Below are 25,673 nucleotides of genomic sequence, written 5' to 3' on the forward strand. Positions count from 1 at the left end.
TGTACAAGTCGGCAACTTTCAGTGTTTTCTGTTTGAAAAATAAAGGGTCAGTGTGAGCCAGGTAATGCGATCCTGTACAAATGCGATTAATTCTCTTTTGTAATCTAAAAATAGAAGTCAGCTTTGTAGAGCCACAATTAGCCCAAACAATGTTACAATAGGTCATGTACGGGAGTACTAAGGAATTATACAATAGGAATAAAGTTTTAAGAGGCAAGATAAATTTTAACTTAGAAATAATTCCAATGCTTCTTGAAATACACATTGTAATATGGTGCAGATGCTCATTCCAAGATAAAGCTTCATCTATGATGACCCCTAAAAATCTAGAGTGCGTTTTACGTTCTAATGACTTGCCGTCAATCTGTAAGTGAATTTGAGTGTTAGAATTGTGAGAATGATGTTGAAAATATATGTAATGAGTTTTTTGTGTGTTCAGAGATAATTTGTTAGCTTTGAACCACTGTGATACTTTATTTATTTCATGATTTAAAATATTGTATAAGGAAGTGAGATTTTTATGAGAAAAAAAAATATTTGTGTCGTCAGCGAATAATACAAAAGATAAAATGGATGATGTATTAATAATGTCATTTACATATATTAAAAATAATAGTGGGCCTAAGATGGAGCCTTGAGGGACACCACAATGAATTAAAAGTGAATCAGAGTCGTGACCATTAAATGAGACGTATTGTTTTTGATTTCTTAAGTAATCTTTAAACCAAAGAAGGGATTGACCCCGTACGCCATAATAGTTGAGTTTTGAGAGTAGAATGTCGTGATTAAGTGTATCGAATGCCTTACTAAGGTCACAAAATATCCCAATGACATGTTCTTTGTTAGCAATGGCGTTTGTAATTTTGTCATAGATTTGAATTAATGCCAAGTTTGTTGAGTAATTCTTCCTAAAGCCATATTGAATAGAATTTAGCAGATTGTGTTTGATAATGAATTTATAAAGTCTATTATATACTATTTTTTCTAAGATTTTTGATATAGTTGGGAGAAGAGAAATGGGGCGATAATTACTAATTTCATGGGGATTGTCTTTTTTGAAAATTGGATTGACTTTGGCAATTTTGAATAAGTCGGGAAAAACTCCTTGTGATAATGATTTATTAAAAATGTTACTAAGAGGATTAGCAAGTGGGTGGATTATTTCTTTTAAAAGAGACATACTACCGTAAGTAACAGTGTATTAACCGCACCCGTGTATTAACCGCACCCCCCATTTTCGGATGGAAAAAAAAAATTAAAAAATCATTTAAAAAAAAAATAAATAAAAAAAAAAAAAATTTAATCAAACTTACTTTCTATCTCTAATATGCGTATTTAAGAAAGAGTCAAGAACCAAAAAATATCGAAGAATTACTGGTAAAAAATGATGGGAAATCAGCACTTCGTCACTTATCTGCAAGTTGCCGATATTATTGGCCACTTCCACACTCCGAGTCACCTCACACACACACATATGGTACCGGTGTTCATTGCAAGTACCGATACCAGCATCAACATGGGGGCTCACCCATACGAGAAGATCGTTCATATCATATTTCCTGCATCACAGCCCCACTTTTGCTTTCAGAATTCTGTCTAGCATTCAATGTCTTGACATGAATTTTAGACAAGGGAATACGGGAAGGTTCAAGATACGAGAAATTTGCGATTTTGTTCAGGTGTTTTTCTTGTCTGCTTTGAACCACTACCGGTAGTTCTCAATACGTGTGTGGCGGTATCTTACAGACAGCAAAATAGGAAAAAAAATACTAGTACCGGTATACCGTATTTTCAATGGGAGCTCTGGGCGGGAATAAAGTGAATAATAATTAAAAATAAAAAGTCGGAAGGAGTGAAGATGGGGATTGAAGATTGATTTTGAGATGATGGATGATAGAGAGAAATGAAGGAAAGGCAAATAAAAGAAATTAATTGTCAAATATTACCAATAATTTGTCAAACAAAATAACTTCCACGGAAAGTTAAAGCGCCAGCTTACGTTGACGTTGCGATAAACATTACACATGCATGTCTTATTCGGCTAGCTGCACCGCGCTGTGCGATCAATTGGCATCTGAACTTTGCCGCGATGACTAAAAAATGACAACAAAGACAGAGTCACACCATTAAAAAATGTCAGTTTCATGAAGGTAGGTGCGTTTGTTACCGTGATATAACTTTGAGGGACATTTACGGTAGATACCGGTAGTCATAGTTGCTTCCCTTTTATACCCGCGGCTCATACCCCTCTAAACGGGATTGCCCCAAGCGGCTACGCTCGGCCACCCGACGCGAGTTGAAAACTGGTAGTGGTATCGGGCTGAGATTGGCTTGGCTCAGACCTGTCACCGTGTATAAACCGCACCCCCGACTTTTGATTCTGTCCCGCCGAGAAAAAGGTGCGGTTAATACACCGTTACTTACGGTAATTATATCATGTCCATGTGATTTTGAACTGTTAAGAGACCGTGTAATGTTGATAATTTCAGTGGGGTCCGTAGGGTTAAGAAATATAGAGTGTGGATTTGATTCGTGGAGATAGTCGGTGAACCGCGCATTAGGGCTATTAATTTTGCTTGCAAGTTTGGGTCCGATATTTGTGAAAAATGAATTAAATGAATTTGCATGAAGGGAAGTGTCAATTTTAGAACCATTTAAAGTCATATCATCAGTAGGAGGGGGGGGGGGGTCTGTCTTTGTTCCCATTACCTCTTTAATGATTTTCCAAGTTGCATTAGTGTTTGAACTGGCATCCTTTATTCTAAAGGCGATTACGTGTTTGTATTGATTTCAATATACCTCTTGTTATCCAGGGAAGTTTGGGGATTTTTTTTCGATTATTTTTAATTCTACCTATTGGGATATTCTTATCATAATAATGTTGTAATTTATCATTAAAGTGATTATATGATGTGTTTGCGTCATCTTCATTATAGACATCCTCCCATTCCTCAATTATTAAGTCTTGTTTCAATAATTCAATATTACGTTTAGATTCTCTTCTATATGTATGTTGGTTAAATGTTTTGATGTAAGGTAGTTTTAACTCACAGGTTAGAAAAATTGGTAAGTGGTCTGAAACTTCAGAGCATAGAATTCCACCTATCATTTTGTTGTTCATGTTATGTACGTTGGAAAAAATGTTGTCAATTTGAGTTGATGAATTTGGGCTGATTTTAGTGGAATTATTTATAAATGAATGGAAGCCAAATGAGTACATTAGTTTCATGAAATTGTTTGATTTATTATTGTCGACTGAGGGTAGGAAATTGATATTAAAATCACCAAAAATAAAACAATTTTATTTTCATTACTTATTATATGGAGATATTGCTCTGTTTCCTCATAAAAAGAATCAAAATTAGAACCTGGTGGTCGATAGATTAGACCTATGACGACATTTTTAAATTCTGTGTTTTCAATTTCAATAAACAAAGACTCAGCATTTAAGAGTTTCACATCGGAACGGATCTTAAATTTTAGTTTTTCGGCTATGTAGAATGCTACCCCTCCACCTCTTTTTCCTGTGCGGTCTGCCCTAATCAGTTTATAATCTGGTAAATTAAACAAATCTGGTGAATTTTCATGTAGCCATGTCTCGCTAATACCAATAACAGAAAAGTTGAAATTGTTTAACGTGTGCAAGAGATTTTCAAAATATTCAAAGTTTCTATTCAGACTTCTTAAATTTGCGTGTAAAAGAGAAATATCATGATTACTACTAAATATGTTGTAAAATTCTTGAGGTGTGTAATATTTACTGTTGTGTGAATTTTCTATTAAATTGTCAGGAATAAAGGAGAGAAAGGAGAGTGAATTCATCCAAATTGATGAAATGTAAAGTACCAGAGATTATGTAAGGGGATATACTGCGATCGTGCTTGTGGTGAGGGTGCATGTGTGTGTAACTGTGGTGCTGATGTGCAGTTAATATAAATGAAAAATATGTCTACAAAAATAACAAGACCCATCTTGGTCAGCATATACAATATAGGATGCAGAACGGCAGAGCTCAACCACCTAAGTACATAGATACATGAGTTGAGATCATTACACATAAATAATAAACGATCATAATACAAATGAATTTGTATTGATAGTCAAAGATCTAGTATGTATTAATTGGCATGATAAAATCACTCCCATTAATTCCATGTATTAACACAGAAGGCGTAAAGTTTGAATAGCCACGCCCTCCCTGATCAGATAGGTGAATGTTTGTGTGCTAGTTTAATATTTATGGATAATTATGCGTATGGGCCTGTCTTATATTGGGAAATAATGAAGTTTGTTTCGAAGCGCTTATCTATCTGCCTTGAAGTACACGATCAGTCGCGCGTTTTGAAAGGTACGTCAAATCATGCATGAAATAGCCACACCTCCTCTGATCAGGGAGCGCTGTATACATGATGTGTGTATAGGCACACATATTGAATTTAGCAAATTGGACAAATCAATATAATTGGTCACATACAATGTGAAATCAACCCGTCTATCCCCTATTGAATATTCAAGTCTCGTGTCACAATAAAGATTGATCATGCATGTATAACACTGCCCTCTCTGACCAGATACTTGGGTACATGCGTGTTTTCATATTAGGACTCATTTGCAAAATAAGAATTTTGTAAGCTCACATCAATTATATCAGTTAATATGAATGTAATAACCTGAATGCCGGGCGTAGGAGGCTGGATAACGTTAGGCTGGATAAATAGATGTTTGATTTTTTGGCACATCAGTTTTTAATAATGTAGGGGCAAATTAAATCTAAATTCATCATAAAAAATATGCCCAGGCCCAAAATTCAATTGAATTCTTGAAATTATTTTTTTTTTCTAATTAAAAAGAGAATCTGTATATTTTTTTACCAATAGAGGGCCTCACAAAAATATGCTCAAAATTAAAGTTTTTGAGAGCTCTGGTGAACAAGAAAAATTATTCCTTACAGATTTAAATGAAAACAAATCACACCTGAATGAAACTGGGTGGGTTTTTGTCACAAAAGTGATATTTTAAAGACCTTTTTAAACTTTTGAATTGATAAATTAAGGTCGACTCTATGTAGGTCATCCTCTGGTGTGCTTTAAAAAGTGTAGGGAAATGCTACTTTTACATGCTGAAAATGCAAACAGTCCCTACCGTTGGAGCGGGCCGGACACCCGCTCGGCGCCCTCGTAGCTTTGATACTGATTTTTTATTATCAAAGGTTGGCAGGTATGCGTTTTGGTACAAGACTGTGCTTTTGCACATCAGGTGAATATATATCTTAAGCTTACCTGACATAGCAGAAAGACGTGGGGTCAGATGAATAAAATGTAGTAATTGATTTATAGACAAGTTTAGTACTCAATGTTGACATGTGAGGAGTCGTGATATACGAATTTTACTATACTTCATTCCACATCTTTCCAGCTCCTCTGCCTCCTTTCAACCTCGACACACAAACTTTGCAGGAAGAATCTATATATTCCATAATTCTGTTGTGGACCAGGCCCCTGAGTATCATTGACCACTACGAGCTGACGTACAGTCCAGCCGATGGACAGAGCGATAGGGTAATCACCCTGGACCCCAGCGCCTCGGCCTACACCTTCGGGGAACTGACGCCCTCCACGACGTACAGGTTCACTATCAAGAGTGTGGCCGGTGAAGATCCTACACAGACGGAGAGTATGGAGGTTTTGGCGAGCCAGCAGACATGTAAGTCATCGTTTACATTCCATTTTATCTTGATTTTACTTCCAGTAAGCAATGTGTGGAGCATTGTGGCCCAGTAGATTAGACTCCTGACTTTGAAACAAAGGGTCTTGGAGTTTCCATTAGCAAGAAACTGATCCGCATTGTGCTGCACTTGACCAAGGAGAGGTAAATGGGTACCTGGCAGGATTAATTTCTTGAAATGTATGTGTGCTGTAAATAATTATGGTCACCAAGCTAAAGCTGGGGTAACAATATCCAAGTCCTTTGGAAGTGGTACGTGACATTATAATCATAATGTGATAAAGGCTATACAAAAACTATTTATTGTATTTTTTTATTTGTATATATATAGAAAATGCGCTGCTTTTGTGAGAAAAAGTACTTGTTTTGCTACTAGATAATATAACTTGCGATAAGAATATCTTGGACAGTGAATTACATGTAGAGTATGTGTTATCATTCAAGTGGGTCTATATTACAAGACTACACTGCTCAGGATGTTGCATTATGGGTAATGAACCTAGTCAGATAAAGGTACATGTAGCTGAGGACGTGAGATGGTGCCATTAAGGTCGCTGGTCCATAGCTCCTTTAAACTAATCATTTTTTAAATCTCTCGTTGATAGTGTCATCCCCTCTTGGTGACCTCATCCTACGTCGTAAGACCACCGATTCCATCACCGTCACTTGGGGTATTGGAAACATTGCTGTCGGTGTTCCTGAGGGGAATTACGTTCTGAAGATCACGCCAGGCAACCGTGACGTGCTCGCGACCAACGAAGAGAGGAACGTTGAATTTGACATGCTGGACGCGGCAACACTCTACACCATACAGCTTACAGAGGACGGCAATGTGCTCAGCAACCTCACAGTACTAACAAGTATGTTCTGTATTGATGAATATACCATTTGTCAAACGATCTCTGTCTATCAAATTTGGATACTGGTAACAACTACGTTTTAATCAACAAGATTGTGTGTTACATGTACATTACCATGTGTGCGTCAACATTTAAACATGACTCTTAGTCATACTTAACTTTTTGTGAAAAAATTTCAGATGTTTTAAAATATTTTTTTTAATTTGTTTTTTCAGATTTGTTGGGTTTTTTTTTTCATGAAATCCTTTGCCCAAGAACATTCTCATGCTGTTTTTACTGCTTTTGTAAGTCAAATGATAAAACTATCATGCACACTCACCATGAAAAATCACTTTCGATTTCTTTACTATGCAAGAGCTTGTAAACCCGGCCTTGGACTTCGGCGGTGACTTAGCGACCCTTGGCTATTTTTCAGAGGGGAATATCATGCCTGTACTTTGTATCAGCTTATTTTGCACATCAATTATTCACAACAAGTGAAAATGATTACTAAAATGGTTTACTTTACCAATAATGCATGGGGAACAAATTCAATTAACGTAAGAAGACTGCAATTTAAACAGAGTCTTGAAATTTTTGCTTCTCATCATTTGAATGCTGACCTGCACCACGGTCTAATTCAAAACAGATTTCAGTATACGGTCCAAAGAACCTCTTGCATTCTCTTTACGACAGACCCTGTTTCACCGGCAATTTTGGGTATTCAGTCGGACGAGACGTCGGCTACAGTGTCTTGGAATCGATTTCTTGGTCACGACGTCGATAATTTTGAGGTGTATTACCGCAAAGCTTCCTCCATGGGCGAGTATACCCTAGCAGGTGAGGTGGACGGAGAGACGCAGTCACAGAGCCTCACCGGTTTGGATCCGTCCACAGAGTATGATGTTCAGGTCTTCAGCGTCGTCACAGTTGGTGATCAGACAGCAAAAAGTGAACCAGCCGAAATGCCATTCACCACAGGTTAATCTTCCTTGCCTATTTCTAACAATCATTTTAGGATTTATTTGATAAATGTTAATTCCTCAAATTTGCAATATCTTAGGATTGATTCGATCAGTTTTTATCATGTAAAATTGCAGGCTTTACTTGATCAATTTTTAATCCTCAAACTATTAGTATTCAAAGCTTTATGTCAGCTATTTTTCCTTCCTCAATTTGGCAATAGCTAAGGTTTGTTTAGCCCAGCTTTTATTTGTATCATTTAATGGAGGTAATTGTTTACACTGTAGCTGTGTTTGTTTTTGCTTTCAGTGCAGTTATGCTCGATATGGTATATTATTGTCGTAATCTTTAATTTATCTATTCAACGTCACAGGTGCCTTCGATCAATTAGAGTTGAGTGTCACAGACGTCACGACCACCTCAGTCTCTCTTATATGGGGCACCTGGGAGGATCGAGACAACTTGCCAGACTTCACAAATTATGAACTTAGTATCATTCCCCGTGATGTGAAAGAATTGGTGAGTTCTTAAAGACCGTCTTTTCGCGAAGACTGAAGCTTTCTCTTTTTGGAGGGGAGTGTTTTGTCCACATGTGTTACAACCGATTCATAAAGACTGAAATTTTCTCTTTTTAGGGGGCATTGTTTTGTCCACATGTGTGACAACTGAGAACCTGCCGGTATAACGTCACATTTCATTTGGTCATAGTTTGCCATGATGTTTGTTATAAAGTATAGGGAATGTGCTACTCTTTTGTCGTACACTATCAGAGAAAATAAGTGTACGTGTAGGTTTGCCTAATTTTATTGTTGGGCTTATAAGCTAGTTTGATATCTACGCACTCATGTTTTAGAAATAATATAATATCCATTTTAATTTCCACTCTGAGATTGATTTTAAGCCTTAAACTTATAACTCTCTGTAAAGCATCCTTCTTATATGCATCTTTGGGGTGCGTTGTGGTCTAGTGCTTATGACTCTCACCTTTTGATCTGAAGACGTGGGTTGGATTCCTATCCATGTCATGTTTTTCTTCAGCAAGAAATTTACCCACATTGTGCTGCACTCAACCCAGATGATGTGATTGGGTAACCGGTGGGAAAAAATTCCTTGGATGCTTGAGCGCCTAGTATAATAATAATAGCAGGGACGCTGGGAGAACAATTTTGGGAACCGAAGTTGCTACCCTGGGCAAATATACTGTACCATTATTATTATTATCACATACATGTAGTCAGTTCTTGTATAGCGCATAACACATTATGAATAATGTCTCTATGTGCTTTCAAAGGACTTGGATATTATTACCCCGGCTGTAGCTCAAGCAGCTTTTACGCGCTCCGCATTTCAAGGAATAAATTCCTGCCAGGTACCCATTCACCTCACCTGGGTTTAATGCAGCACAATGTGGATTAATTTCTTGCTGAAGGAAACTACGCCATGGCTGGGATTCGAACCTATGACCCTCTGTTTCGAAGTCCGTATTATCATAATTATTACTATCTTTTGTGTTGTAGATCCCCGGCCTGGATGAATTCAGAGCTACGTTTGACAGGTTGATACCTGGACAGGAATACACAATTCAACTCAAATTTACCACTCTCGCTGAACCTGTGACTCAAATCGTCCAGAGGACTAGTATGTATTCCACACCTTCAGAAGTGCTGATCCCAACCCCCCCCCCTCGCTAATTGCCCCTTCTCTCACAGAGAACAAGTACACGTTATGTACAGTTTTAGAAGAGGCAATTATACCCCTGTCTAGCTAACGCCCCTCCCTTGTCGAGACTGAGTGCATGTATGTGTTGAATGGTTTTATAGGAGACGATCTACCCCCCCTGCTAATGTCCCCTCCCTCACAGAGAGGAATTGCACATTTTCAGAAGTGATGATACATGTACTAACTCCCCTCACTAAATGCACCATCCCTCACAGAGAAGAAGTACTTACACTGTACAGTTTCAGAAGAGGCAATTATACCCCTGTCTAGTTATTACCCCTCCCTCGCCGAGACTAAGTAGATGTATGTGTTGAATGGTTTTGAAGGAGATGATCTAACCCCCCCCCCTGCTACTGTCCCCTCCCTCACAGAGAGGAATTTCACATTTTCAGAAGTTATGATCCTAACCCCCATCATTACTTGCTTCTTCTCTTACAGAGAACAGGTACATGCAATGTACACTCTTAGAAGCGGCAATTATACCCCTGTCTCGCTAACATCCCTCCCTCGTCGAGACTGAGTGCATGTATATGTTGAATGGTTTTGAAGGAGACAATCTACCCCCCCCCTGCTACTGTCCCCTCCCTCACAGAAAGGAATTGCACATTTTCAGTAGTGATGATCCCAACTCTGCTCGCTAATTGCCCCATCCCTCACAGAGGACAAGAATGTTCTGCACAGGTTTTAGAAACGACAATCATACCCCAGTCTAGATATTGCCCCTCCCTCTTCGAGACTAAGTACATGTATGTGTATGTGAGGAATAATTTGATATGTGCTTTACAAGATTACTACAAAATGTGACATTTTCTGCTTATATCACAGAGCTAGACCAGTATTAAACTGGAGCTCATAACATGGGGCATTGGGTTCAGTTGTACTTGAACTTGTGTATTTCTTTCTTTTTTGCAGAACCTGGCCAGCCCTTATCTCTTACATCACCAAGAAGTAATTTTACAGTTATTGATCTTGCCTTTGAGCCTCCAATCGCTGGGTTTATTGACTTCTTTAAACTCATGTACTACCAGATAGATGGTAGTGAGCAGGTAAATGTATTTGGTTCTCTTCATTTAAAGGAAAATCCATCCCAAATAAAAAGTTGTCTTTAGAGGAACAAGAAAAAACAGACAAGTTGATAGGTGAAAGTTTGAAGAATATCGGACAAAGAATAAGGAAGTAGTGAATTTTTCAAAAGTTGTAAATATTGGTAATCACTATACCAGTGGAGACTTCAAATTGGCCGCATTTGTGATGTCATAGTGAAGTAAGGGCAAGGAGTACTCATCTTTGTTATGCACTAAATAATCACCAATGAACATATATTGGTGAACATCATTTACCACAACAAAGGATCACCAGTCGCTCTTAACTTACGAACAGCTTTATAAAACACCCACCTGGTAACATAAGTGTGGTATGATTTATCATTCAAGTGGGCCTGTATTACTACACAGTTCAGAATGTTACATTTATAGGCTGGTCATATGTAGGTAGTTTAGGACTGGAGGTGGCGCTATCATGAATGCTGGCTCGTTTCTCTTTTAAAGGGTATACGAACCTGAAGCCTAAATAGCTCCACCTCAAATACGTAACCGATACATGGCCAGGTTCACCTCATGCGAAATCTTGTACCATCGAACTCATGCCTAATCGCTATTCCTATACTGTATCCTCACAGACGCCTATCATGGAGGAATTGTTAGCTGCTGATGAGACGTCGTTCTCAGTCGAGGGGTTGCAGCCAAACACATCCTACTACTTCAATCTGACTGCTAACAGCGGAACCCCAACGGACTTCACTACAAGCCTCCCAAGAGAAGCCATTTTCACCACCAGTAAGACAATAGCCAGTTTCGCACCGCAATGCAGAATACATTAAAGAACATAGAAAATGTATTGTCACATGACAAAGGGCAACCAAGAAGTCTTTGTTGAAATTCAGTGAATTGAAACAGCAGTTTCGTTCTGGACTCTGGACGAACGACACAGTTGCAGTTTTTCGTCAGCTCTGAATTTTGATTGAAAAATGATAATGATACAGTTATTAATTTTGGGTGGAAACCCCCAAATTGCATTGGATTTGTAGGTGAACTTGTGTTTTTAAGAAATTTGAGTCTGACATGGACTTGAATGATTTTGTGTAATTTTGTAATTGCGTACCTGGGCATTGCAAAATTGATCTTAAAAGTTTCATGAGAGAAAAAAAAATTACTGAAACAGATTTTTTCACCAAAAAAAGTTGAGGGGGATTCTTTACTGCCCCCCTCCCATTGGACTATTAAGGTTAAAATCTTCATAATGGTACAAGGTAGATACACACACCTGAGGACTGTTTCAACAATATTTTTGTCTGACAAGTTGTCAGATTGGACAATTTTCCTTGATTTTGATTGGGCGAAAAGCGCTGCTATTACAGTAACTCTCAGATAAAATGGCCCTTTCTTTAATGGTGAAGACAACTGTCATACTTATCCTTTACAAGCAGTTAATAATGTTTTGGGAGTCAAATGAGCTGATACATTGAACCTCCACTGTTAAAGATTTATGTAACAACTGGCTTTTCATAGTTGAACCAGAACTTAAAACCAGAGTTTGAATTAAACCTGACTTAAGAATACGGGCCTTAACATTTTACCTTGTATTTTCATGTTTGATTAGGTGCTGTACCAGAGCAAACGGTTGTATCTGGCTCCATCACTTGCGACACCATCAAGATCTTCTGGTCGCCTGACCCACAAGACGATGTCCTGTACCGAATAGCGATTTCACCTGGCCCGTCCACCGACGAGTTCAGTCGTATGCCGGAATACACCTTCATGGAACTCGACGCAGCCACCGAATACACCATTTCAGTGGCCGCTGTGGCGTTTATTGCGAATTATCGCTCTGACTATGATCCACTAACTGTGCAGACCCGTAAGTTCAGTTTTACTATTTTGATAGATGTAGCAATTCAGGGCTTTGTTTCACAAAGTGTTACAATTGATCCAATCAAGCTCAACTGTATGGAAATCCATCCATACCATTTTTTTGTACAGGAAATTTGCACCATCTCCTTAGTAACCAAAGAAGATCACATTGAATCTTCAATAGAATGATGAATGTACGTGAATATACATCATATGTAGAAAATATTTTGAACAAAAATGCATTTTAGATGTTGATGCTGCTGGCCGTCCATAGTTGTGGTTGATCGGATCAATTGCAACTCTTTTAATGATGGGGCCCAGTTCAAGTTCTATTGCAACCAGGGGCCCATAACACAAAGCTTAGCAATGATTGTAGAAAGCTTTTCTACGATTGATTACATTGACTACAATGTACAATCAATCGTCAAAATCAAGCGTACAATTATTTGCTAACCTTCGTTACGGGACCCAGATCGCATATTTTGCAGGTTGGTTTATCTACATATAAAATGATTGAGAATTATACATTTCACATTTCAAAGATTGGTTATCAATGTTGATTTAAATGCCAAAGTACATGTATGATCTTAAAAAGTCAACACTCTTTAAAAAAGAGCTTAAGTTAAAATATTGATATACATACTGAAAAAAGGAGCTCTGAATAAAAGCAATTTAAGAGTTGTGCCTTATTTAGGCATTTTTAGAAGAACCATTTAAACTAAAAATATTGCTTAGATTCTTTCTTTTTCCTCAAGACAACATTAAAAGAAGTAAACTTGTTTATACATGTAAATGGTACTTTTTTTATACATGCACAGGTCCGAATGGTCCCGGAAGTATTACCGTCAGTGACACAACAACCACGACAATCGAGATTACGTGGGCACCACCAGTAGACGGCAATTTTGATGCTTACATTGTCTCTATCTCATCTGAAGGTGGTTTGCCTAGGGTAAGTCAATAGAGTATCAACGTCATCAATTTTCACTTTTTGCATTTCAGCGTTATTGATACCATATTTTGGTAGAGCATGATGAAAAACCCCCACAAGGCAAATTTGGTGGGAATCAGTCCATGAGGGCCTTAGATATGATATCATGTATACATAATTAGACCCGTTGAAGTTAGTGTATTATTGGCCTGGTTCCTAACATTTAGAACTTGGCCAAAATTACATTGATATCAATGGGGCTAATTATGCATTCACGAGGTCGATCATATCTAAGGCTCCCCATGGACCGATTCCCACCAAATTTTGGTAGTGGGTGTTTTTCATCATGCTCTACCAAAATATGGTATCAATAAATCTGAAATGCTAAAAAAAAAATTTATGATGTCATGTCTTTGGTACTCTATATGCATATTCATGAGTTCATAATATGTGAATGCCCCTTTGCCAATGAAATTTGAAATATTGATGCATGCATGTATACTATGTGCATGTCATTATTTGTTAGTATGCAGATGTGAATATTCATTAGTTTGTGAATGTGATGCTTTCTTTTGAAATGAAAATGATAATTCATGAATGTGTATGTTGTGTCTTTATTGATTATGAACAACATTAAGCTTAATGTATACATGTAAATGATGATTCAATTACAATTATCATAATTATGTATATATTCATCATGAATATCAATAAGAAAATGATGTTGCAATTGTGGTGCATATTCATTTGTGAATGTGAAAATTAATTCTGTAATCAATAATACATTGCTAGACCATTCTGTAATGAGTATTAGTACATGTAGTGTATTCCTATAAATATTTATTCTGTAATGAAAGTAATGTATTTCTATGAATATTCATTCTGTGATAAAAATACATTAATGAATGTGAATAACTAACACATTTCTATGAATAAGAATGAAATATTGAAGATAAGTATGTCTTATGTATCACATCAATATTTGCAATGTTGTGAACACAATTTTTTACATGAAATTGACATTCCTTGCATTAATTTATTGTTATATTTATCATCAAATATTCCTTTTTTTAACAATATCTAGATAGATTCTTGTCATTTGATTGGTTGTTTGATGTCGATCATTCGGCCCATTTTACAATGACGTCATCGTTTGTGCTATTGAGGATCTACATGTACCATCATAGAGTTTTAGATCCATATGATTTTGTCCATTGCGTGCTCGCCGAGACTCATTTGCATTTGAAACGTGCTTTACTCTCACATGGACAGTGTAATTATGTGACAATCTGTGCATCCACATTTGTGAATTTCAAATGACAAGGATCTATTTTCAGGTTTCATATAAAACAAATACTGAATTTTTCTTTCATTCGTGCCAAACTTCACCTAATGAAGTATTCTGTCCATTGCACTTATAAACTTTCACTATTTGTATATCATTCTATGATTTTCAAATTGTTATTATCTTCATTATTATGATACAGGAGTATGACGAAATCCCTAGGTCGGAGGAAAGACGACTTTCTATCACCGGACTTGATGCTGATGTCCTTTACACCATTGAAATCGATACAGTGATCTACGGATCACAAAGATTGATAAGCTGCGAGACTGCTTCTATAGATGCCAGGACAGGTAAGTGCTCCATGAGCTTCTTGCGCTACAAATTAAATGGATGCTCCAGGCTGAAGATATTTATACCTCAATAAATTAGTCAAGAGTAAAATTCACAGAGCAAAATGCTGAAAATTTGATCAAAATTGTATAACAATAACAAAGTTATTGCATTTTAAAGATTTGCATTATTCCGGTGAAACAGTTCTAGGCATGTCTTAATGAATATTCATTAGGAGGGCTGATGATTTCATAACCCCACTTGTTCTTTTGTATTTTATCGTATGAAATTAGGTTTATTTAAAAATTTCTACCAAAAACGAAAACAATTGGATTGACAACTAATTAAGTGCATTATTTATTTATTGCTGCAACTTATTTCATCATAATGGCGACACAGCATTTACACATTTATGAAAAAATGAAACAATTATGATTTCATGTAATAACATAAGAAAAAAGGAAAGTGTGCATGTGATATCATCAGCCCACCTAATGATTATTCATGAAGACATGCCTAGAACTGTTTCACCGGAATAATGAATATCATTTATTATTATCATTTCAATGGAATAATGCAAATCCTAAAAATTCAATAACTTCGTTATTTGTTATCTGATTTTGATGAAATTTTCAGCATTTTGCTCTGTGAATTTTACTCTATTTATTTAGATATAAATATTCTCAGCCTGGAGTATCCCCTTGATAATCGCCAACAATGTCCATGGTGAAGGGGGGAGGGTATATCAACTACCCAATTTTAAAAAGTTAATATCAATTGCACATTCATTCATAAATTCCAATTATGTAAAATAAACTCAAGTATCATCTAATTTGCATATCTGATAAGAGTGTGGTGACTTTTTTATTATTCTCCTGCCGCTGATTTTTGATTAAATTTCAAATCTGTAATATCTAGCACCCTCTCCCTGGGATGCATTTCGTTTTCATTTAAAAGATTCTTTGACCACATATCTTGCAAATTTCTAGTTGCCTTGGATGAGGGTCAGATCACAGTTACAGCCTTCACAACAAATTCCATCACAGTCATCTTTGGTAAGAAAGAAGATGCTAGGGGATACATTGTAGCCTTGAGGAACCTCGATGGTAGCACGCCAGTGGAACGTGAAGCCAACCTGCAACCTTCGGCTCGCGCTCGTGTGACCTTTGACATGCTAACTCCAGGAGTGAATTATGCTATCACACTTGACTCGGAAGGAGAGATTGAGCAGAGGACACGTAAGTATTTCTTTTTCATTTATTCCCATATTCTATTAAACAACAGAAAAAGGCATGACTAAAACAACAAAAATAGACAATATTAACAATTTCAAAGTACAACGAACAATAGCGCAGTCGGTAAAGCGGGGGTTTCTGATTCTGATGACTTGGATTTGATTCCTACTTGGTGTGCTAGTGTCCTTTGGTAGGGCATTAATCCTCATTACCCTTGGAGAGGACCTTAAGCCATCAATCCTCTGGTTCCTTGCTTACAAGCATTGATGCTTTCTTAGCTATCAGGTAAAAAAAGAAAATCACCACCACTACCACAACCAAAGAAACAAAACATGTAAATCTGAATATGGAGGGATTGTCAAAGCCAAAGATGGTTATCAAGGGGATCCCAGAATAAGATTATTAAAACATGTATTTCAAGATAAGAGAGACAAAGACATAAAGTGCAGAGAGGGGGAAGGATTGATAGAGAGAGAGAAGGAGAGGGGAGAGAGAGGGAGAGAAAGAGTGGTATAAGATGATAACTGAAAATATAAGGATAAGGAAAGAGTTGATGGTGTCTTAAAAAGATTGAAATCAGAAAATTACATTTGATGGAAAAGCATCCCTATCAAGAAAAATCGCCGCATGTTTTGATTTGTGCTACCCACTCTACTAGATATTATTGTTGCCATTGTCAATAATTTATTATCACTTACATTTATGACTACTAATTTTATGATGATTATCATTTTCATTCATGCAGTTATCATTTATATGTTTAACTGATTTTTTTTTAAAGTTAAAATTGTAAGTTTATCCCTTCATCGTGTGCTGCTAGTCAACATATTTGAATAAATGAATAAATGACTTTCCTCTTGTATGATCAGGACCTGTACCGCCTAGTATCGTCCTGACTCCAACCTCCACCGTCACGTCGTTTGAAGTCGTCTGGAACCTACCACTCGGAGTCTACCACAATTTCCTTCTTGTCATCACCAACCCCGATGGCACGACTAGGCCAGAGGTTGCCCTCGGGCCAACGGACATCTCAAGGGAAGTTGATGAGCTTCTTCCGGGAACAGAGTACTCAATCCAGCTTTATTCCACCGTGGGAACGGGAGATAGCTTGATCCGTAGTGAGCCCACTGAAGTTCAAGGAATGACTGGTAAGGTGCTCCGGTGACAATTGCCCCTGCGACAATCGCTCGAGTCTTGATATCTCAGACGGCATAGCGTTAGAGTTAGAATTATAATAGTTTTTGGTTAAGAATAATGTAAAGATAAGGATTTGGATTTGGACTTAGTGTTGATGTTTGTTTTTATGTTTTGCTTAATGTGCAAATTTTCCATCAGAACAATTGTCGCCCGTGCAATTCTCATGTAACCAGTCAGAGAGTAGTTGGTAATGTCACTCATTAAGCCTGTTTGAGACTGACTGATTTTGCTCTAACACATGTTTTTTATCGACTATAAATGATTATTATCTGGATATTTATACAGCATTTAAGACATACACGTTGCATATCTAAGTGCTTACAGATTGACTATCACACCAGCTTTCTGATTCAATCAGTCATTCCTGTACACAGTGTATGCACATCCTCCACTCCCTGGGGAGTTTTCCAGCCAGTCACCATGTAAGGCGCTCACAATGCTGAACAAGCTAATGTACATGTACAATGACTTCATAACCATTTCATCTACTTTCATAAATAGATGAAGTGGAGATTAGAATCTGGGCATTAGAACAAGTGATAGTTTGATCACATGGTGCTACTTAAACATATTGATGACCTAGTGCGCTTACCCATGATTACCTTAGACAATATGAGAAGTAGTAGACAAAGTTGATTAAAAAATCTGGTGTATGTTTGCATGTATACGTTTACTTTGACCATAGGAAGTAACTCAATATATACTTTATAATATAATCTCTAAGTGCACTGGAAGTGGTCTTTATAGACCAAACCACGGACAGTCTAGAGGTTGCTTGGGGTGCCAGTCCTTACCGTTGTAACTTCCCTCTTTTTGTTCTCTTTTTCCACTTATCAGCACTTGAGCACATCCATGTGGATTAAGCTCCTTAGGAATATTCTTTATTATTATGAGTATTAATGTTGTCCTGTTTTATAGAATCTCTAAGTGCGCTGAAAGTGATCTACATAGACCGGACCACGGATAGTCTAGAGGTGGCTTGGGGTGCCAGTTCTTCACCCAACCCCGGTGGGTACAGGATCTTCTTCCACCCTGAAGGACAAACCGACACCACACCTCTTATCGCCCAGGATAGAGACATCAGAAGAGGATCTCTTCAAGCCGGGCAGCTGTACAACGTCAGCGTCGTGCCCGTAAACTACCCTGAAGAACTTGGAACTCTGGCAGTCAGAACAAGTAGGTTATTGTCAAAAGACCTTCAGACTCTAATGGTTTAGGCAGTCATGCAAGTTCATTGAAGTGTCTGATTTTTTTCTCATACAGTGTATTACAAATTTATTTCCCAATGGATATGATTTAGGAGCGCACCAAGTTGCACCTATTTTGTTGTTATGCCTCAGCCAAGTGAAGTTGTTTGCAGGAGGCATCATGTTGCAGTTTTTTGGGTTGCCCATTACTCTTTCCCATTTTGGTTCTTTTGATAACTGGAGACTTGTTTGATCAACTTCAGACAGGGTCCAAGTGTGCATACAGAAGTGAAAATGATCTGATTAGTTTTGGGGTATCAAGCTTAGAGGGACAAAGGTTACAGAGGTCATTGTATTCATTGTTAACTTGTTCTTGCAATGATTTGAGAGACACAAACTTCAAAGTTTCTTCTATTATATGTATCACATGTTTAGTGTCTCAAGGACAAAGGTCAAAGTTTGCAAGGTCAGAGGACAATTTTGCAATAACTGGAGGACTGTTTAAGGGTTAAATTTTAAATGTGGCTCATTTACATAATATGCATATGAGTGCAGATAATCTTGTAGATTTAAAGTGAAAGGTCAAAGGTAACACTGGTCATTAATCTAGATTTAAAAAAAAAATTCTGGCAATGGCTGAGGCATAAATTTCGGCTGTGTGTTGTCGATTATGATCACATTTTAAACTTAATTCATGTTGCTTTATGAATGATCTGATTGGTCCCAGATATTGGCATTTATGTTTTCTTATTTTTGCATAGTTCCTTTTGCTGTTCGGGGTCTGGAACTGGCTGGGGATCCCAGCTCTATATCATTTGCCATTTCTTGGATCCAACCGGTGAGCGGAGTTTATGATGGCTATGTAGTGTACATTGCAGGCACAGACAATGTAGAACGGCAGATAGCCAGAATAGGTGATACTGATACGACACAACTCCTTATTGAGGTGAGCATACTACATGTATGTCTTCTACTTTGAAGGTGAAGTGAGATGACCAACACTGCATGTGCTTTCTAATTGTCTACCTACATCTATTCTTAAAATATACCTTTTGAAATAACTATTAGTAATCCTGAAAATTAATTAGCCAATAATTTAATTTCATGAAATAATCATCATTTTTTGTACGTCCTATCCTAATTTTATCAAGGTTCGGTTATTTTCAGTAGCCACTCAAGCCATGAGAATTTGAGAGCATTGCACCTTTTAATATGGCACAAAGACCAATCATGCCAGGGGGCCGTTTCATAAAGCTGTTCGTAAGTTAAGAGCGACTTTAAGAGCGATTGGTGAACCCTTTTTACGCGCTAAACCATCGCCAATTCAATATACCATTTACCACAAGCATGACAAGAAAGGTTCACCAGTCGTTCTTAAAGTCGCTCTTAACTTACGAACATCTTATGAAATACCCACCAGGAATGTCCCAAATGTAGAGGGGAGGGATGGACATACTTTTCTTATTTTCATACTGTGTTTCTGTTTTTCTTTCTTTGTTTAATGCGCCTTGTATCTAATGAAAAAGCACTATATGAATAGAATGTATTATTATTATTATTATCATGGAAGTGACCAATGGTTCCTCAAATCAGGAAGACATTCCAAAATTGTTTTTCTCTGTCTTTCAACCTTAACAGGACCTGGACCCGAATCGTGAATACATCGTGTCCGTCTATGCCGTTGCAGGCTTTGACCAGTCTACAGAGGTCCTCAGCGAAGTCACCAAGGCTGATGTCTCAACTGGTAGGTGCTTCATAAAGCTGTTTAACTTTTACAAACTACTTTACAAACGACTGTAACATCTCTTTAGGTGCTAGCTCAACTGCTTAGTGATATATTATTTAGCACAAGAATGAGTCTTCTGTCATGCATAAAGTTATTTGTAACTTGCCATCAGCTGTATGAAACAGATGATCGGTTCTGTTCAAACATTCAGTCAATGGAATAAAGATCTTGGTGTCAAGAGCATGTCATTGGAACTTTAATGTTAGGATCAAAAATATACTTTTGCTTGGTATCCTTTACCTGACAATAAATTGCTGCTATTGACATAAATACTTTTTGCCTTATTCATCAAGTGTCGCTGGATCCGCTGGCATTGGAGACGTATTCATTGACTGAGACGACGATTGGTGTTGCCTTCGGACCGGCCAGTGAAGAAGACCTTGTGGGCTCTTCAGGATACACTTTGGCATTGACACAAGAAGGCTCAACCATCGAGGCTACCAACATACCAATTGGTAAGATCAAATATGACCCACCAACTCAAAACCCATAATAAGTAACCAGGGAAGGCCCTCTCTTGAATAGCTATAATAGTTATTTTGGTCTCCAGAAATTAAAATTCCCAAATTTGCTTGTGTTAAAGTTTATCCTTCTTCATACCATAAAAAAATCGAAGTTGTAAACTTTAATAGGATAGAGGAGTTTCTTTGACACCACTTGTTTTCTGGACTGGTTGGAAGTTTCACTGAGTTTGCAGCGTGTACACAACTCATGCTTGAGTGAACCCCAAAATTCAAGCCTTGTCTTCTCATGAAGTTTGCTCTTTGAATCTCTCTCTGAGTTCCTTCTACAGTCAATCAAGTACTTGTTTGAGTTATTGTCGATCAATTTTGACAATTTATATATCTAAAGCTGAGGATGCGCTTTGTCAATCTCAATAAAAAATCTTGAAAATCAATTTAGGTGACTTATTGGATTTTAGCAGGCAGGTCATAAATCACTCATAATATTTTTAAGTTCTTTAATCCATGCCCTTTCAAATTGGAGTGCCTCTTTTGGAAGCATATTGGAATTGAAGAAATTCCATAGCCATTTTTTTTAAATGCAAAGAGAAAAAAAAATCTTGCACAAGATATGCGCTTCTGATTGTTATGAAATCAAGTTATTTGAGTTAACTTTAGTTGCTTTTAATTTCATATTTTCTGCAAGGGGCAAAAAGCATCTGAAATGTATGAATATACATGTAGGTGGGATTGAAAATTATTTCCCTTTGAAAGACTTAATGATTCTAGATATACAGTTGTTGGACCTATTATAAAGGCATTTTTATACATGTAAGACATAACATGTGCATGTCAGTGTATATGGTAAAAAGCAAAATAAACTTTAGACATATGATTTTTGTTATACAGTATGTACATGCATATATTTTGGATGTAATTGACCTATAAAGACGTATGGTAAATAAGAAGTATGTCACATAAGTCAAATTCAGTTCAGTTCAGTTCATTTATTTGTCTTCCAACTTTGAGTTTGAATACATGACAAACATACAAGTGTGTATGAAACAATAAGCAGAGTACATGATAAAACATACAGGTATACGTAAAAGAGATTATGCAGAAAACATTGTTTTTAAATACATTATACAGCTTAAGACAGAAAAGAAATAAATTTAAGGAAGACGAGGAGACCTAAGTGAAGCAATACTTGTAAATTAAGGTTCCTCATTACGAATTCAAAGAACATTAGATAAACAACACAGAAATGGCAATATAATATAATATGATAACTAAAGAGAGATGCGGGGAGAGAAGAGGGACACATTTATGTACAAAAGGGACAAAAAAGGGGTCATGAGGACAGGGACCAGCCAGGCCCGGGAAAGGGGGGGATGAAACGTATTGATAAATTAGCATTAACTAATAAATAACACACACAAAAATAGGCTTTACGAATCACTTCCATAGTTACTCAGTAAATAAGATTTCAATTTTCGTTTAAACACTGTAGAACGAACTGACAGCATGTGTAATGTCAGGGTCAAGTGCATTCCAAAACCTGGGTCCAGTGCAAACTAGAGTGCCCAAAGTGAATTTTGTTCTTGCACGAGATATATGGAGAGTGGAAGATTGTCTAGTATTGTAATTGTGTACTTGACTATTTTTCTTAAATATCAGTGCCAGGGCTGAAGGGAGACTTCCTGAATCAATTCAATTTTCAAGAGATCCTAGCTGCATAAAGTAAATATCTTCCACTTTCAATAAGTGATTGTCATGAAATAAAACATTTGTATGGGCACGATAACTGACATTACATATACTTCTAATAGCTCTCTTCTGAACAATGAATATTTTTTGCAATTGCATTTTAAGTGAGTTGCCCCAGGCAAGCACACCGTAGTTTAAGTAAGGAACAATTAATGAGGAATATAATATAAATAAAATTTCTTTAGGGAAAACTGACCTCAACTTGTATATAACACCAGTATTTTTTTACAACAGTTTGCAGAGATGATTTACATGGAGTTTCCAGTTCAATTTCTCATCAATTATTAACCCAAGAAATTTAGTTGAGGTTACTCTTTCAAGACAGACATCATTAAACATTACATTGCCAGGCAAAATTTTTAAGGAATTGCTAAAAAGCATATAATTCGTCTTTTGAAAATTAAGTGATAATTTATTGGCTTGAACCCACAAGATAACATTCTTAAATTCACTGTTTCTATCAGGGTTAGAGGATTCCTATGTGAAAAAAATACACTAGAATCATCAGCAAAGAAAATAAAGGATAATTTGTTTTATGAATTTTGAAAATCATTTATATACAGTATGAATAAGAGAGGTCCTAGAAGAGACCCCTGAGGTACACCACATGTAACAGTTTGCAAGCTGGAATTAATTCTATTCAAAGATACAAATTGTCTCCTGTCAGTGAGATAACTCCTGAACCACTCAAGGGCAACACCTCTCACTCCATAATGGGATAACTTATGTAGCAAAATTTCATGATCAACTGTATCAAAAGCCTTGGAAAAATCTAAGAATATACCAATTGTGCTCAAGTAATTATCCAAGGCAGTGGCAACCTTATCAACAAAGTGCAAAATGGCATGTGTAGTTGTATGCTTCTCGCGAAACCCAAATTGAAAATTCGAAAAGATATTCGACTTTTTAAAGAAATGTATGACCCTTGCATGTATGAGTTTTTCAAGGATTTTTGAAAAAGATGTCAACAAAGAAATTGGACGATAATTGGTCAACAATTCGGGGTTGCCTTTCTTAAAAATTGGCACAACTTTTGCAATTTTCATGCTTCTAGGCACAATGCCATTTGACATTGAAAGATTAAAGATGTGAGAAAGAGGTGTCAAGATTCCTACAATAACATGTTTAATAAGTTCATTTTTAATATTATCACAGCCTGGGCTCTTTTTACTTTTGAGAGATCTAACCGCATCAGTCAACTCTTCCTCACTTGTAGGCAAAAAAAATAGACTTTCCAAAGTAGGCTCAGACAAGAAATCAACATAGGTTTTTTGACAGGGTGGAATAGCCGCCTGTAAATTTTACAATATTACAAAAATAATTGTTGAACTCTTCTACAATAACACTGTTATCATCCACAACTTGATCATTTATAATTACCTGTTTTATCTTTGAAACCTTAAGTGGTGCTTTAAAAACATTTCTGATCACTTTCCAGGTATCCTTAATATTATTAAAAGTCGCTTGGAATTGAGCACAGTAATATTGCTTTTTTGCATTGCGCAATGTAGCAGTTAAAGTATTTCTATAAGCTGAATATTTTCTATAAAAAAATGCTGACTTTGTTTGTTTATATTGTTTTAATTATACATTATATTGTAATAATGATCATGGTTTTTCATTCAAGAATGTTGAATAGAGATAATACAGTGCATTAGACTTAAAGAATATTGCTTGTTGACATAATAAGACATAACATATATCATACCTTCATGTATGACAATATTTTTTTTTACATGTACATGTATGTATGAGGCCATAAAAATAAGACATTTAAGAATTTTAGACGTGGTGATACATATAAGGCATCAGAGATTTTTGTGTAATTTGTAAGTTTATTTTAAATAGTTTTTTTTTCATTGTACCCATTACAGATGGTTCTACGAAGTATGTCTTCACCAATCTTATACCAGGGACCTTATACATTGCCCAGGTGGAAGTCAGGAACACTGATGTTCTTTCAGATGAATTGGGCATTAGAACTAGTAAGTCACTCATTTGTCTTGTGTGTTCATGGTAGAGTTCATATCTATTTGTTGCAATATGTATTGTGTGGGTGTGTGTTTTCTTTTTGTCAGACGTGTATCAATCTGATCCAGTGGCGGACTGTGACCGGAGGAGACAAAGCAATGGAGGGACACAGCATTGTTCACAAACAATACAGTGCCCCTCCAACCAATTGTTTCCTCCGGGTCACGGTCCGCCACTGATCAGATCTGATTATTTACATCTTAAACCGACCTTTAACATCACCCTCTGAAAGATGCGACCAAGGCTCGAACCTCAGCATCAATTTGTAACTTTCCCACGTAGCTGGGATAACTGGCCCATGCTATGCTACAATGCCCAGTTGTATTTTTTGTGGAATTTGAGAAAATTCAGATTAAGGGCAACAGACGATTACATGTTAAAGGGAGATTACAATGTGTTTTCATGGGGAATTCGACACCATTGGGGTATAAATCATCCAGAGTCGAACAAGATTTTGCAATAACCAGCAGATGCTATGTAATGCCACTGGGTATTACCTATGGGAAATTGTTTCCCTGCATTCCGAAGTTTGGTTAATTTAGGCCATGGTCTATTTCTGCTAAAATTGCATGTATGGGAAGCTGAAAATTTCCAATCATTGTAACTAATTTATCTATTTCTTTCAGTTCCTCTGCAAGATTCCAATTTTAGGGACACCATGGTTTCAGAAGATGAGATCTTGCTCTCTGGATGTCAACACTGAGTTGTGATGAATGAAGTATTAACTTCAGCTAATCATTGTCACCACTTTTACTTTTTCTTGTAGTTCCTCTGCAAGCTTCCAATTTCAGAGACACGATGGTTACAGCAGATGAAATCTCGCTCTCCTGGACGCCTGCTTCGGGTAACGTTGATGGCTACGACATCACCTACACTCCTGAGGGTGGTGAGGAAGTTACCGTGTCCGTCGAACCAGATCAGACCAGTGCCGTTTTGAGGAACCTTGCTTCAGCTACCGAGTACATAATCCTGCTCATCTCCAGGGCCGGACCAAGTACCTTTAGTGAACCTCTGGAGTTGTCTGTTACAACAAGTAAGTATGGGGTTTGATTCAGGTCATGAAGCCAAGGTCAAAGGTCATTTGGGAGTCAGTATTAGAAAACATGCTTTTGGGGAAACACTAATTACAGTTTCTAATTTTCAGTGGTTCGATGGTCTGCTGTGATGACCCTCTGGAGTTGGTTGTTAAGAAAAATAATAAAGGGGGTCCTCTGTCCAGACATTATGCAGAGAAACACTTTTGCTCCTGGTTCTCTGAACACAAATACATGTACCTCAAATAACTCAAAAATTTGTAGAGTTTTGTCCTTTTTTGTCTGATATT

The 25,673-nt window shown here is 37.0% G+C and overlaps 1 protein-coding gene across 2 annotated transcripts in view; it reads left to right on the plus strand.

Moving 5' to 3' along the window:
• The window catches only part of LOC135157577 (tenascin-X-like), a 100,834-nt gene that overhangs the window by 2,932 nt on the left and 72,229 nt on the right, over nucleotides 1-25,673 (plus strand). Inside the window, exons 2-19 of one of the 2 annotated variants that reach the window (XM_064113700.1) lie at nucleotides 5,416-5,703; nucleotides 6,330-6,584; nucleotides 7,260-7,544; nucleotides 7,900-8,045; nucleotides 9,044-9,164; nucleotides 10,158-10,291; nucleotides 10,924-11,080; nucleotides 11,904-12,161; nucleotides 12,973-13,106; nucleotides 14,573-14,723; nucleotides 15,693-15,941; nucleotides 16,808-17,086; nucleotides 18,054-18,311; nucleotides 19,084-19,268; nucleotides 19,961-20,066; nucleotides 20,402-20,563; nucleotides 24,193-24,303; nucleotides 25,116-25,382. In XM_064113700.1, the coding sequence (XP_063969770.1) occupies nucleotides 5,676-5,703; nucleotides 6,330-6,584; nucleotides 7,260-7,544; nucleotides 7,900-8,045; nucleotides 9,044-9,164; nucleotides 10,158-10,291; nucleotides 10,924-11,080; nucleotides 11,904-12,161; nucleotides 12,973-13,106; nucleotides 14,573-14,723; nucleotides 15,693-15,941; nucleotides 16,808-17,086; nucleotides 18,054-18,311; nucleotides 19,084-19,268; nucleotides 19,961-20,066; nucleotides 20,402-20,563; nucleotides 24,193-24,303; nucleotides 25,116-25,382 (3,286 nt within the window). In that variant the 5' untranslated portion in view covers nucleotides 5,416-5,675. Of the gene's footprint in view, nucleotides 1-5,415; nucleotides 5,704-6,329; nucleotides 6,585-7,259; nucleotides 7,545-7,899; nucleotides 8,046-9,043; nucleotides 9,165-10,157; nucleotides 10,292-10,923; nucleotides 11,081-11,903; nucleotides 12,162-12,972; nucleotides 13,107-14,572; nucleotides 14,724-15,692; nucleotides 15,942-16,807; nucleotides 17,087-18,053; nucleotides 18,312-19,083; nucleotides 19,269-19,960; nucleotides 20,067-20,401; nucleotides 20,564-24,192; nucleotides 24,304-25,115; nucleotides 25,383-25,673 lie in introns of those variants that run through there. The other variant, XM_064113701.1, reaches the window with a different exon arrangement.

This window comes from Lytechinus pictus, chromosome 19, assembly GCF_037042905.1.
Source record: "Lytechinus pictus isolate F3 Inbred chromosome 19, Lp3.0, whole genome shotgun sequence".
Classification (NCBI taxonomy): domain Eukaryota; kingdom Metazoa; phylum Echinodermata; class Echinoidea; order Temnopleuroida; family Toxopneustidae; genus Lytechinus; species Lytechinus pictus.